The 15,256-nt window shown below is 49.2% G+C and overlaps 1 protein-coding gene across 1 annotated transcript in view; it reads left to right on the top strand.

Annotated features, from left to right (window-relative positions):
- The window catches only part of LOC116787073 (sodium- and chloride-dependent GABA transporter 1-like), a 37,543-nt gene extending 26,508 nt beyond the window's left edge, over positions 1–11,035 (top strand). Inside the window, exons 11-15 of the mRNA XM_032688338.1 lie at positions 3,624–3,755; positions 4,480–4,582; positions 4,985–5,085; positions 5,870–6,037; positions 8,662–11,035. Of these exons, the coding sequence (XP_032544229.1) occupies positions 3,624–3,755; positions 4,480–4,582; positions 4,985–5,085; positions 5,870–6,037; positions 8,662–8,766 (609 nt within the window). The 3' untranslated portion in view covers positions 8,767–11,035. The remainder of the gene's footprint in view (positions 1–3,623; positions 3,756–4,479; positions 4,583–4,984; positions 5,086–5,869; positions 6,038–8,661) is intronic.
- Positions 11,036–15,256: the final 4,221 nt, after the last annotated feature.

The following is a 15,256-nucleotide window of genomic DNA, read 5'->3' as shown; positions in this document are numbered from 1 at the left end:
CACATTATAAAGCTCATGTCTGCATTACTACAGACATTATTTAGCAAAAAAGAAATGAAAATAAGAACTAAATATTCTGAAAGAAGCTACATTTACAGAAAAAAAAATATCTCCTTGGATTATTCACTCAGAGCCGGTAAATAGTTCAAGGCATGACAATAAGCCCTCTAAGCATTCTGTGGAATTTATTTGCTGCATTTACTTCTGAAATACTCCTTGAAATTCTCCATGTTCCTTCTGACAGCCAGTCCTGGAGGGCAGTCTGTGGGGGGCTATCATTGCCTGAAGGGGAAGGCTGGGCAAAAGTGAAGCATCAAAAGGAAAACAAGCTCTTAAAAAGCACAGCTAAATACATGTGAAATAGCTTTCTGTCTGCATGCTGGAGCTCTGATTCATTCAAACACACCAGCAAAGGCATGGCAGCTTGTGCATATAAAACAAGTAACACAGGCTGCAACAATGCCTGCAATTCCACGTGCATTTTGAAGCATTCATCTAAAAAAAACAAGAAAAGGAAAAAAAAAAAAGAAAAAGAAAAGATGGTTTTGCTATGTGCTGATTTCATATCCTTTGTGGTATTTGCAGATGGGGAGCAGGCATTTTTCATTTGGGCCAGCAGCCCAGTCCGTGAGGCGCAGCGGGGCCATAGGGCATTTCTTGCACCCTGCACCCCCAGGGCTGCTCGGCTGAGGCTGCCCCTTGTCACCAGCAGGGCACGGCTCTGTAGGCACGGCAGAGACGCTCGGAAGCCCAGCTAGTGAAGGGAGGTCGGGCTGAGATCTGTGTTTGCGATGCAGCAACAAGCTCCAGCCCTTTAGTGACGATGGGAGTAGGTCCGGCAAGTCACATCTGCCTCTTCCTGCCAGGGTGCTCATCTCATCTGCAGGTCCTTGCATGGGATGAGTGACCTACACTGATGGACACGCACCTCCCTCCTGTGCCCCCGCTTGCCGCTCGTGGGCCTTAATGTTCACTCTGCTCTCATCCATCCGGGCTTTACTCCTCTTGCATCTAGATCCTCTTGTGTAATATGCTAATGCTTTCTTTTAACCTACCAGTTTCCAGGTCAGGCATTCATTCCTCAGGGGAGCTTGCAGGCCTTGTGACTGCAAGCCTGCGTCTGTCCCATGTGAGGCCTCCTCTCATGGGTTATTCATGAGGTTATTCATGAGGATTTCCAGCTGCTGGCAGTGAGACCGCTCATGGATCTCTGGCTGCACATCTGTGGTCAAACTCCCCACGCGTCCATGGGTTCCAGTCTGGGTGCTCTGTGTGGCCAAGGAGGCAAGCCCTTGACACTGGGAGAGGGTGGGAGAGGGACTCTCCTACAGACTGAGGTGCCACCTATATTGACTCCCAAATCCAGGTTATCAAACCCATTATCCTTGTGTAATGATCAAACCTTGAAGGGGAAAAAGAGCAAAAGAGCTAAGTTAATGGCAGTAAAATGCTTAGGAAAGAGGCAATATCATGGGGTGAGGCATGAAGAAGAACAGAATATATGCTAAAAATTGTGTCTGGAGGAAGTTGGTGGGAAAAGTGGAGTTTTTTGGAAAGCAGACTGAAGTGGCAAGGACAGGAGGCACCCCAATGCCCAGATCCTCACCAATCCTGAAAGCAGCATACTTTCACTCAGAGGAAATGCCTACTTATCTTGTGTGAGGAGCCAAGGTTTGGTATGTAGGCCTGGAAAAGTGGATCCCAGGCCAGCTAGGGAGCCACAGTCCACAGGGCTGGAAAGGTGAGCCTCCTCCAGGCTGCATCCCTTCTGAAACCTGAGGCTGGCATGAGGCAGTTTTCAGTAAATGATATGAAGGTCATTGCCTGTTTTATGGTTAGAAAAAGCAGTATACTACCATTTGTTTCACCACCTTGTCCATTACACAGCAGCTTGATTTTGATAGGAGACAAAGAGATTTCAACTCATTTTGTAACCCTGTTTCTCATCACCCACCTCCCTGTATTTCCCTCTGTGCTTTCCCTGACGTGCTTTCCCTCTGTGCTTTCTTCCTGCACCAAAGGGCTGTCAGTTTTACTCCATCCCATCATCTGAGACATCATTTTCTTCACTCCTTCTCTCTGGTGGACACCACCCTCTGCCCCTGACCACCCCTGGACCCCTCCAAATCCATTTCCCTTTCTGATCTCGGATCTCCTGGCCCTGCCCATGGCTCTGGCAGTGCCTGGCCATGCATCCACATGGAAAGAATTGCTTTCGACAGTGTTTTTTTTGTCGTGCTATCTCTTCACACTGTGGTGCCAGCTCAGTCCTGACTCTTCCAGACAACAAGCCAGGTGGGATGGGGTGAAGAGCTCGCTGTCTATGAGTATAAAGGCAGCTTAACCCATGCGTGAATGGCAAAAGACGCTTTAATGGCACTTGTGTCCAACATAAAAGGCTTAGCTCATTAAACATTCAAGCTGAAGCCGCTGAGCTTTGATGCTTTGGGATACTGATTTTCCATGAGGATATAAAACCCTGGGCAGACACATTGCCCTTTGCCTTGCTCTGGCCCATGTGGAAGCCAGCCCCAGCAGCCAGCAGTGTGAAAGCTCTTCCAACATCCCTGCCCAGCTATAGGCACAGCTCAGGCTCCCTGCTTTTCTTCCATACATCTTTCCAGCCCTCTGCTGCTCTTTTTAGTCCGTATACATCCACCTCCACTCTAGGGGTTTTTTTCTTCCCAGGGACAGGGAGGTCCCTGACTCCCAAGAGCAATGAAACCTCTTTCATTGGATGGGCTTTTACATTTGTTCAGGGTGACCAGAGAAGCCAGGAATTTGCTGCTATCATGAATTTCCAGGATTTCTGCTAGAGGCATGATGTGCTCTCTGAGAGCTGTATGTTACCTGTAGTTTCTGGGAGTGAGATATAAAAGTGAATCTCACAGTTTATCAGGAAATAGGAGGAAAGGATGCACTTCACATGTATATGGTCAAACTGTCCTCGTGCCAGAAGGCAGGACTAGCAGGAAAACTGATTTGAAGGTAACACTCACAGGGAATGTGTTGTGGTGCACACAACACATACTGTGCCTTGTGTAGTGCTGCACAAACCATCCAGGTGTTTCCATCTCTAGAAAGATTATGTGCTGTGAGGATGGGCTTTCGATGTGCCACATGCATTTAACGTAGTGTGCTTGAAAAAGGATTGGGTAGTCAGAGATGTCGTAGTTATTCACACGCACATGAGACTGGGCTGTGGGTCATGCAGCTCCTTATTGAGTGTTTTAGATCACTGAACAGCACAAGTGTTCTCTTGTGTGTTCCCGTAGGCTGGGAAGAGCACAGATGGGAAGGGAAGAGCAAGCAAGGTCCAGCACGTGTCCCAGACACACAGCTGTGACACAGAGCCTGGCAGTGTGGGGGAGCAGGGCAGTGGAGCGGAGGCCTCAGAGAGTTTGTGGGAAGAAAGGAGAGGCTTTTCACAGGAGCAAAAGACAGGGATTTATCTCAGCTATTTTTAAGTATTTAACTTCAGTGCTTTTAGCTCCGTCTGTATTCAGTGAAAGTCTGCAGAGAGTTCTTAAATCAATGAGGTTCTCTGCACTGAAGTTAAATGTGGGTGGGAGCAATGTCAGGCTACTTATGTATATGTCCTTGGTGTATACCTTTTCTCATAGTTCTGCACGGTGGAAGGGTTCATTACAGCCCTGGTGGACGAGTATCCTCATCTCCTAAGAGCCAGGAAGAAGATCTTCATCGCAGTGGTCTGTTTCATCTCTTATCTCATTGGATTCTCCAACATCACCCAGGTACAGACAGCCGTGCTTGTACCTCCATTCATGACACCTTTCTAGTCACTTTGGCATAGCACAGCAACACCAAAAACTTTGGAAGAAGTGACAGCATTTCTCCTAATGATGAATAAAAGGGTTTGCTCATTACTGCTACATCTCAAGTTACTTAGGATGCCTCCATAATTTTTTACCATTGTCCTGTTGTCAGTCTGTCTTGGTATTTTGCTATTTGCAACAAGGGCTCAAGCCAGCAGAACCCAAGCTGGGGGAGTGCTTGCTGCAAAGGGCTAAGATAACATAAAGAAAACCAGTCTGCTGGGGCCCTGAACTTCTGGGGCTGAAGCCAAGGTTCACATGAGGGACGGTGAGGGCTGAGTGATCTGGAGACCATTTGTGGAGAACTGAGAGTTCATGAGAAGGCAAGACAAAACTCCTGGGAAGGGCAGAGCAGACTAAATTCAGCGACTCCATCTAAAGTGGAGAAATGTAAGAGATCCTAGTGAATTACTGGTTTTCTTCTTACCCTTGGCTATGCCTGAACAGATTGGCTAATTGTCTGCAAGATCACATCAGTTTTGCTGCTGGGAACCAGACTCCAGTAGAAACATTGCAACACTGGCTCTACTGTCCAAGGAAATTACCATTAAAGCCAACAGACATGGACAGAAGCAATCGAAGTTGCTGCCTGATATTGTCGACCAAAATGTATAACTCCTTAACTCTGGTTTTGTCTCTTCAGGGTGGCATTTATGTCTTCAAGCTGTTTGATTACTACTCAGCCAGTGGCATGTGTCTTCTCTTTCTTGTCTTCTTTGAGACCATCTCAATCTCTTGGTGTTATGGTAAGCACAGAACACCTCGTTCCTTTGTTTCCTCCATGGGCACGGTGAGTTATTTCAAAAGCCTCGCACAGTGAAACCAATGACAATTTTGCAACTGAAAATAGCTTAGACTGATAACAGAAAATCAGGAGTGGAAAGCTGTCATCTCACTTCTCCAGCCCATCACAAAGACCTCTGCACAAGCTGACAGATGCCTAGGGTACTTCACTCTGGGCCTTCAAGGGGACAGCAGGAAAATGGAAGCTGTTATCAGGAATTTGCTTTTGTGTCCCAGTACCCCATCCCCTCCAGAAAATGAGTCTCTCATGCCTCTTGCTGTGACTGGCCTGTGCTGTGTCATGAGATGTGTTGACCATGGTGCTGAGATGGGATGTTTTTTTCAATGCTCATTTCTTCTTGTAGGTGTGAACAGGTTTTACAGGAACATCGAAGAAATGATTGGCTACAAGCCTTGCATCTGGTGGAAGATCTGCTGGGCCTTCTTCACACCTCTTGTCTGCCTGGTAAGACCTGGGGTATCCTATCTGCAGGTGTGGGTCAAGAAGGGCCCCTCAGTTTGGATGGACTGTAGGGGAAACACTATATTCTCCACCCAGTATAGGGCTGGTGCAAGGTGGTCCCAGGCAGACTCGAGATGAGCAAAGTGATACAGGAGCCTCTTTCACTCTGCCTGCTAGAAATCACCCATAAGAAAAGTTCTAGGTGATTGTTTTAATCTAAATGAGGCCATCAGTTCTTCATTCTTCTTTCTGAGATACCAGAAGATAAGCAAAATAATTTACTGCTTTAAAAAGCTATTATTGGTTCTGGTGAAGGCTCTTAGCTACTCTAGCTCCAGCTTCAGCCCCTGACAGGCTTGTCAGAGCAAAAGCTATCAGCAAATGCAAGATAATTGACTGTAGAGCAATTTGGCCTTTGCTGATTCTTGCCCTTCCAGCAGAAGTAGTGCAGGGAATGGCAGGAAAAGGCCAATGACAGGAAGATGAAGACTCCTGCGGCCAGCTGTGAGGATGCTATTAACTTGCTTAGGAACCAGTGTGGGGGCACTGCTTGTCTTAGTAGCCTAGTGAAGAAGAAAATCAGGGGTATTCCAGTTCCAGCTTTTTACATGGGATAAGGAGAATTTATTTCAGATTACCAGTTGATGGGCTGAAAGACTCTAGACTAGTTTAAAGAGTTGTTCAGTTGCTCTAAGACTGTTGGGAGCTAAGAGGATAATGAAGGAAAGAATTTATGGACTCCGATTTTGCATGCCTTCACCTGCATCGGCTGGTGCTCTTTTCCCAGGGTGTGTTCTTCTTCAGTGTGGTGGAAATGACCCCTCTGACGTTGGGAAAATACGTCTATCCTGCATGGGGGCAAGGCCTTGGTTGGCTTATGGCTTTATCCTCCATGGTACTGATTCCAGGATACATGCTGTACTCTTTCTTCACCTCAAAGGGGACACTCCGGCAGGTATGAACAGCTTTACCACTCCTCTCTGCTCAGGGTAGGTGTGTCTGGCTGTGACTGGCCATGTAGGCAGACCTTCAGGTAGTCTAAGCTTCGGTCCGTTGTTCCTCACTGAGATTTGTGTTGTCACCATCACAAAAAGGGAGCCCTCGCCCCTGGAATATCCCTTTGGTGCAGGCGACTGGAGCCCTGGAAGAGACTGGGAAGAAATCTTTGAGGTTTCTTAACCCAGAGGAACCCAGGTTCCTGACGGTCCCTGGCTATGAGCATGGTTACTTGGCAATTCTCAGCAGAGAGATCAGCATCCTCCAAGCGTGGATCTTGAAGCGTCTCGGGCTGGGACCTGCTACCAACAGAGACAAGCACAGTGGTAGTTTGCCATGCGCTTTGCAAAGTGCACTCAGTGACTGAGGGGTTAAGAAGCAAGGAAGACTTTTATGCAGGACCCACAATACCCACTAGTCTTGTTTAAAATGTTTTCTTTAGTAATTTGAGCAGGGTTTTATGTAGCAGTGAATCATGAGTCTGTCATACCTAGTACTTACTGTTAAGATTTTATTTACGGTGTTGACATTCAGTCTTGAGAGCACTGTGCAAAAAGTCCCTGGCTTGGTGCTGTCTGCTGCAAACTACAGATGTAAGAAGTCACCCCAGAGGTGCTCATTTATGGCCTTCCCAGCCCAACTGCAATAGCAACCAGACACCATCTAAACCCCATGAGCTTACTTCATGGATGCTGTATTTTGAACAATGTTTAACTCAAAAATGTTTTGGCTGGAATTATTGGGCTTAGGTCAACTTCAGGCTCTCTACCTCTGAGGTCAAATTGCAGGTGGATTTGAGTTTTCTTTCTGCCAGCCTTCCATTTGGGTGTACTCTTATGTGGGAACTGAGTGAGTCTTGGGTCTCAGATCTGCTTTCAGTTCTGGTCTCTCATCTGAAGCTGGGTTTAGGTACTTGTCATTGGTGTTGAGATCCACCTTGGCATTCCTGCAGGACTCAAGCCAGGGTGTTGTCAAGCCACTTTGGAGATTTTGGGTTGAAGGCCAGCAGCAATTCCAGCAGTAGCTCCTTTCTCAGACATTTAGAGGGTTCCTTATTCCCTTATTATATGAGCTGGAAAAGGGGAGAAGGGAAGCCTGAAAGTACAGATATGAGTTCAACCCTTTGCCTAGTCTCAATCCTGTTTTACTAGGGGTGGAGGAAGCACATGCCAGCTTCTGGGAGAGCCCAGGCTGGCCTGTGGTCTCCCAGGAGTAGCTCAACTCCTTCTGACAAAGGGCTTGTGCTAGTTATATACGTAGCAAGAGTGGTAACACTTTCAAAGTGCTGGGGGCTCCCGTGTAGCCCCAGGGCGTGGAGAGCAGCTCATGAGCACGTTTCCACCCATCCCCTCCGCATCTTGTGCAAACCAGCAGTACCACTGAGCAGCATGAGTGGCTGATGTGTACCCTCCCTGTCTGGCTCTTCCTCTAACATTGCCCCCACACATCATGAGACCCAGACCCCTCTCAATCGTTCATAGACCCAGGAGTGAGCAGCAGATGGCACCATGAAGAAAGCAGGCTAATCTGTGTGTGCGTGTGTTGGTATCAGAGAGACAGAGAGAATTTTTGGCCTCTTATATGCACAGATCCTGGATTAATTTGTAATAGAGCTGGAGCTGGAGGGAAATTAGATGCCAATCCTGAATAAAGTGGTTTTGACAGACAGGAAAGATTACAAGTCATTTTGATTCTACTGAGCATGAATGTGAGACGGCAAAAAAAAAAGACCATGAATGGTAGAAGCAACTCAGTGAACATTTCAGGGACTAAACCCAGCAACAGCTACTTCAGTAGGAGCTTGTTTCTCTTGCTGAAAAGAGGTTCTACCTGTCTTAGTGATGTCTGTTCAGGTCAGGCTCAACCCGCCCCTGCTTCTCTTCTGCAGTGCACAGCATCAGTTTCTCCCTGACCTGCAAAAGTGATTCACTGTTCTTCATCACTCCTGATGCTCAGTCCACACTCCTCCAGATATGGCTTGCCCCTCCATATTTTCCCGGGTTCTTTGCTTCACATTACTTGACTCTGCACTTTTCATTTGATCAGCTCGGGGTGACAGGAGTTGCTGCTGTGCAAAGGTTTGTTCAGGTGGATGGTCTCATCTACGTCAAAGGCAAAGATCATAACCTTGTTAGCCTGGTGTAGTTACTTAGTAATGCTTTATAATCATCATCTCATGGCTGGGCTTCACGAACGAAGATTTGGACTTCGTAATCAACAGTAGTGGGTCTACTCTGAAGCCTGTGACAGTGCAGCTCTCTCTTGTTCCTCCTTGCAGCTGGTCTTGTCTGGCAACAGTTTGCCTGTGTTATCAGGATGATCCCTGTATTTCAGATAAAAGGAGGAGCTGCTGTGCTGTGTGTGGCACCAAAGCAAAGGTGACTTGCAGAGGTTTTTGGATTCAGTGAGTGGTGCTGGGGGAGCCACTTCTGCTGCATGAGCCATCCCCTCACCCTGTAACTAGGGTCACCTCTGAGGCTTGGGGTGAGGGATCCCAACCCTCAGCTGCTGCCATGCCCTGGCTGTCCCACTGCCGCCACCCCCAACCCCTCGCTGACACTTTCTCCCTTTATTCCTGGGCAGCGTTTGCAGCAGATGACACAGCCCAAAGCAGAGGTGCACGTGCAGAACAACGGCCTCCAGCCAAAGACGTCCTTGAATGGGAGGATCTCAGATGCCACTGTCTAGGAGGAAAGCCTGAACATCCCCGCCCTGTCCTGTAGCTGCTCGCTCCACGTTGTCCCTCGAGCTCCTCCGGCACAGCTTCATGTCCCTGGCTCCGTGATGGCTTTCACTTGTTGAAGAGGGGACCTGGCGGAGGAACCTGCTTGTGTCCCTCCTGGCCTTGCTTACCAAGGCCCTGAACAAGCTGTCACCGGGGCGTTGTGCGGTGACCGTCTTCATCCTGCAGCATCCTGGTCCAGGCTCTCAGGGAGGAGCAGCCAGTGCCCACACCTTCCTCCTCCTGAGCAGAGGTGATGTCTCTAGAGAGCTTAGACTGACTGTTGTCCACTTCTTTGCTTTTCTTGCCTTTCCATGTGAAACTCTGCAGAGCATCCCCCAGCACACAGCTGTGCTTTCACCCCACAGATCTTGCTGACACTGGGTTCAAATCGCAGGTGGCTGTTGATTTATGGAGCATAAACCAACACTAACAAACAACTGGAGGGGATGTGCAGAACAAAGGATACTAGTGCAGAACAAGGGATTCTAGTGAGGAGTCCAGCACGCTGGTAGCTGTAGGACACCACCCCAAAACTGGAGAAGGGCTTAAGGACAATGTGTGCTGCTCACAGGTGCCAGGTTTCAGCCCTGCACAGTCTCCAGCTGTGTTCCCTGCATCCATTGGGCCTGGCCTTGTGAGTCAAAGCCCTGCAGAGCATGCAGCCTTTCTCTTCTGGAGCATCCTGCCCTCTGCAGCTCTGTGCAGTAGCTAGTCCCTGACCCTAAAATGCAGTTAAAAGGGTAAGTGAAGGGCTTTTTGCTAGAGGCTGTCCGAATCTCCTACATGACCACTCTCTGCTACAGCCAGCTTTGTGCAGAGGCCAAGAGGTCCACCATGTCATAGAGAGATTTTCCAGCACTCCCCCCAGCCAATCTCCCACCAGCTGGAAAAAGGTAGTTCCTTCCAAACACCTGCATCCCTGGGTGGGAAATAATATGATGCAGCATAGTGCCCATGGATGGTTTAGTTTACACCTTTTCTGTGAAGTGGCAACACCTAAATCCCAGGAGCTCCTGAGGCAATTGGTAGGATGTAGCTCCCATGCTTAAATCCACCCCTGTGAACCAGTGCTGATGACCCTTGGGAAGTATCTGTACAGCCTGCTACTGGCACTGGCACATCCCAACTCCAAACACACACCACAGGAGACAGTGAGCTGGTGTAGATGATGCTGGAGGAGGGTAACACCACAGAGAAGGCTGGGAAGTATTTCAGAGCAGTCCTAAAGCAGCAATATATTTCTTGGTTATAAAGCCCTGTGAAAGGAGGTGTCTCATCATAGCACCATGTGTAGGTGTGACAGTGATGTTTCCATTTGTGCCAGCTGCCCAATGACCCCATGCAGGGATAACTGTGTACTCAGAGCATTTGAAGAGCACCCACCACATGTGCACACATGGTGCGACAGTGCAGATTAGTCTTTCCCCACCCATAACACAGCACTGGCACTGCTCACACTTCCAGGTTCAGCTCAGAATCAACAGACTCATAAATGAGCATCCAAGAAAAGCTATGTCCCACCCACACTTCCTACCGAAGGGTCTGGTCTCATAAGTGACACGGTGCAGTCCCCTCGAGGTCCCACCTCAGGCACCAGCTGAGTGATGAGCCTTTGCACAGTTGTCCTGCACTCTGACAGCAGCTGCAAAATGCTGCAGGTTGGCCCTGTGCTGCCTGTCCCTGGCACCTGCCAGTGCACGGGGCCAACCTGCTCTTCTACCAGTCTTCCAGCCTGAGGATCAGTAACAGAAGGAGGGGAGAAGTTTTCTGGTTAAAGCTGAAGTCAGTCACCTTTGGGGATGGGTCCCCTGCCAACTTGCCAATGCATCTCAATTAATGTTGTTTCAGATGTGTAACCCATTTTTGTTTGTACACATGACTCTTAGTGGCTGTGGCTGCCAGGCCTTGAGTGTGTGTTTTGTGGTCTCCAACACCCTGAGCTGGGATCACGCCCTGTTCCATGTGTAATCAGTCGGGTGTTTGCGTCAAAAAAATCACAGCTGTTAAACAGATATGAGGAAACACCGAATTTACAGGCTTGATCTCGTAAAGCCGAAAGCCAAACACTGAGAGCTGCAATCATAGCTCATCACAATTAATCTCAACCCGTCAAAGACATGTCATCTTTCCTTGTCCCTTATTTGTCTGCGCTAGTACAGCTGAAAATTTCTATTCCAATTTCACCTATTTTTATGAACCAGGGCAATAAAGGAAACCACTCTTTATAAGCAGAGGGACATCTGTGTTGAAAATAAGTGTTAAACCTCTGATCTTTGCAGTAACGACCTTTACTAGACACTTACTTTTGCCTGTACATCCAGGTCACATAACCTCCCTCCCCTCAAATGCAGACTGAGGGTTGCACAGGCAGGTGATGGACAGAGGAGTCAGTTCTTGAGAGTGGCCTTAAAATTGTGGAAGACCTTGTTTTTTTCCAACTTCATTGGGGCAGCTCAGGTCTGAGGCAGAACAAAATCAGTGTCAGCGCTAATTTTTTAAATGCTTGGCCAAAGAGCTTAATTGCTGTTCAAAGGTTGTTCAGAGCTGTTCAGAGGTTGTTCCTCTGAGGGAGGGGAGAAGGAAGGGTCAAGAAAACAAACTCCTTTTCCTGGTTGTTGAGAAAATCTCTAACCCCCCAGTTCCTGTTTGCTAGGATTTAAGCCCCAGCACCTCTCTGACTTGTGGTCTTCCCTGTGGCACATCATTTCAGGTGTAGCAGCAGGGGCTGCCCTATGCACGGACTGCTCATAATAACAATATTTGTTGAGATTTAACCATTTTTCTGCCTGGGACCCTCTCCTTTTTTCTCCCTCCTGCACTTATCTGTTTTGTTTTCTTTTCTCATTTCTTCCCCACTATCATCCATCCAGTGGAAATAATCTACCTCACCTTGTTTCTTCCTGCTTTTTCAGTTCCACTACTGTAAAATTACAGCTCTCCCTCCTTTCTCTTCTCCTTTCTGTTCTTTCCTCATTTCTATCTCTTTCTATTAACACCAGCCTCTCTTCCCTGTTTCTCTCATGTGCCCTCCTTCCAGCCTTATCACTCATTCCTGTGTGCCTGTGGCTCAGCTGGTCTCTGTGTGCATCTCGACCCTTCTGCCCATGGAAAAGTGGAGTTCAGGACCCTGTGGAGGAGCTCACCTTTTTGCAGCATCCAGTCCCTAAGAAGCAATTTCTACCCCAATATCAAAATTGTAATGAAGTTCCAGCTACCTTTTCCTCCTCTTTTCACCAGAAAGCGCTGTGCCAAGCAATGCTATCTCTCGGTATTACTAGAAAGACATTTTGACCCACATTCCACCAGTCCACAGAGCTGTGCCTTTTCTGAAAGATTTTGTGGCCTTTCCTGTTTTTGCACGATTTTATTTCCACCATGAATCCTTGGATCTGTGAAGTCTGGCATGTGTAACTTTGCAGGTAGGAATCTGTCCTTAGTCAAGCTCTGTCTGGTTGACTGATCCCCTTCTCCAGCATTTCAAACTCATCCTTAGCGCTAGCAGAGCCTTCCCACCTCCCTCACACACAGGTTTCCCATCTAGTGAGAGGTCAGGGATGGTGATGGCTCCCCCTGAGCTCATCCCACACCTCTGAAATGCCACTATGGCCAGATCCAGCAAAGCAGCCATATCTGCACGTTGTCCTTTTGACATCAGGCTTTGGATACTGATTGCTCCGTGCCAGTGACTCCTCTGTAAGAACTGCTTTTGTGCTGTTCCCACGGTGTGTCACTTCTGCTGACCACCCCTCTGTTCTTCTTTCCTTTTGACTTACCCAGAAGACAGGATGCATACATAGCCAGGAGGTGGGATGCTCCCCTCTCCCCTCTGCTGTGGTTCAAATGGGGACTTTGCTCCCCTGTGCTCATGTACAGAACTCCTGCCTTTTGTCTGCCCCCTCACCTCCGCAGCACCTGCCAGCCTCTCCCTCCCACCACGGGCAGCTGCTTGAAATAATCCTCTGTGAAACCTCTTAATTCTAAGGAGCTATTTAGGGAGCTGTGCTCAAATCCCTCTGAAATCCTCTTTTTTCTGACGGCTGCAAAATACAAAATAAATGCCACTGCCCCTCTGCTGCAGTGGGGGCTGAGGTGGGCCATGGGGAAGGCAGGATTGTTTCATTGCTGCTCAGGTGCTGCTTCCCCTGGAGTTCCAGGTGTGATCCTCTCCCCTGGGAGAGAGGAGCTCTTCCTGCTGCCATTCTCCCAGATGTACTCCAAGAGCTGGCAGCTGGAAGCTGGTTGTAAAACACGTGTGCAATGTCTGTGACATGATCCTGATGCCGTGTAAGGCTGCACTGTAAGGCTTCAGCCAGCTGACCACCATGTAGACTGTAGTCTCTCCACAGCTCTGTTAAATGATGTGTTGGGCACAGTTGTGCTGAGCATCAGAGAGTGCCCTTAAAGCAGGTGTCATTCCGGATGAGCAACTTGTCCTTATCCCTCGTCTGACCCGGGAGGAGTCTCTTGGGATTGGAGGATCCTGGTTGCATTTGGTGATGGTCAAATGGGGAGGGGGTCTGCACCACCAAGGGGCATGTCCACTGTGGTTTTGCTTGTACGGAGGGCTACCAGCTTGCACCAAGCACTGCCTGCTTTTCTCAGGTCCTTGAGCACATTAAACATGATGCTCAGCACTGGATGTCAGTACTGGCACTGGAGGCCACATGGTGCACCTGTACAACTTCGTCTTCATCTCCTGATGTCTGATCCTGCCTCTGTACAACTCTAGATATTGGTCAGAGTCTACCTGAGCAGCTCAAGGTAGGAAGAAATAGCCTGGAGATTCTGAAACCTGCTGATGACACCTGGGAGCTTTCAAAAATGTGTACAAGGACCATTCTGATCATTTCACACCTCAAAGCCCTTGAAAAGGCAAGAGAAGATATGTCAAGGGAGGGTTGAAAGATGGGAGCTACCACAGGGGCTGGCTACCATCTCCCCTCCACCTCCTTGACCACTACAGCAGTCCTTGGTTCAGGCACCTGTCACTTCTTCCTCCCTTCTCTGCTTTGCATCCTCTTGCTTACATGCCTCACCTTCTCTCTTCAGGAAGAGGTTTGCCTGCCCATGCCAGTTTTCTCTCCTCCTTAGCCCTGCTTTGCACCTATCAGCCCCCGAATTGCTGGACAGACTTGCCTGCTGCTGGGCCAGGGGGTGACCAGAGCAGGCAGTCTGGCAGGGAGGAGTGGGGCAGGCTCTGCACAAAGACTGGGGCACTGAGCCTTTTCCTGCTCACGCAGTCACCCCTGTGCAGCTCCATGGCTCCTCCCTTCACCACAGCTTCTCACTGTCTCTGCTATCAGTACTCCTTCCTGGCATGGGAATCCAGTGCTGTTTTATGGACATCTGACAGGGATGTCAGAGATTTTACCCTCCCCGACTGACAGCCCTCCACAAATTCGCAGGAGGCGAGTAACAAGGTATCAAGGGCACTGTGAAAGCAAAAGCCACAGTGCTGCACACTCCAAGCATTTTAAGATCTTTCCTCCACTTTTTACATCTTTAATAGTAAGTTAAAGTGGTGTTTGTCATCAGAGGTCCAGGCAGGTGTTGAACCTGCTCAGAGCTGCATGGCAGCAGTGATGTTACCACCCTGACCCTTGGGGTTTGTTCTCCCCATCAGGAGCACCCCCCAGTACTGGTGTCCCCTCCTCCAGTGCATCAAGTTCCCTACCCACCGTGTGCCCCTGTTTGTCCTCTCTTGTGCCCCAGGTGTGTGTGTCAGGAGGGCTTCCTGGGAGACTGTGTGGTGTTTCCCCCGCCTTTAGTGCACATTCTATGGGACTGAGACCCATGTGCAGCTGTTAACTGCTGGATAAAGGGTTTTGAGCCACAGCACAATGCCCATGGGGGAGACCCAGGAGGTGGTCCTGGAGAGACCCTGGCAAGTGGCAGGGGGATGGGGTGGCATCCCAGTGTCCCCATTACAGCCCTGGATGAGGCAGCACCGCCAAGGGCAGTGTGGGGCTCCTGCCAAGCTTGTGTCCATCATTCCTGTGATGCTGTCAACTGGGAAGTGTCCGTGTCTGGAGATGCTCAGGAGAGGTTAGTGCTCGCCACACCAATCAATACCTGACAGCCGTGACACTGATGGAGATGCCTCCTGACAGCCTGGCATGATGCCGCTGTGCTGCCAAGAAAACAGCACCAGCACTCACAGGGACCAGCCACGGGCTCTCACGGGGTTTCATGTGTCCCCTGCAGAGCTCCTGGGGACCGGCAGCCCTCACCCCCACAGCTGCAGCCCTGTGAGGAGTGGCCATGGAGGGATTTCTCCTGACCATACTCCTGACAGCACCGCAGCTTTCTCCATGGGATGCTGGAGGGTTGAGGTTTCTGCTTCCAGGTAAGAAAACCCAACTTATCAGGAAGGGACTTGTCTGAGTCACAGGTGTAATGATATGGGGAGGGGGCTGGCCTCAGAGAGTCCCAAAGCCAGAGCACAGGGGCAGG

The sequence above is a fragment of the Chiroxiphia lanceolata genome, chromosome 5 (genome assembly GCF_009829145.1).
Source record: "Chiroxiphia lanceolata isolate bChiLan1 chromosome 5, bChiLan1.pri, whole genome shotgun sequence".
NCBI classification, from domain to species: Eukaryota; Metazoa; Chordata; class Aves; order Passeriformes; family Pipridae; genus Chiroxiphia; species Chiroxiphia lanceolata.
Note: the sequence above shows the minus strand (reverse complement) of the source record. Positions and strands in the feature narration are given on the sequence as shown.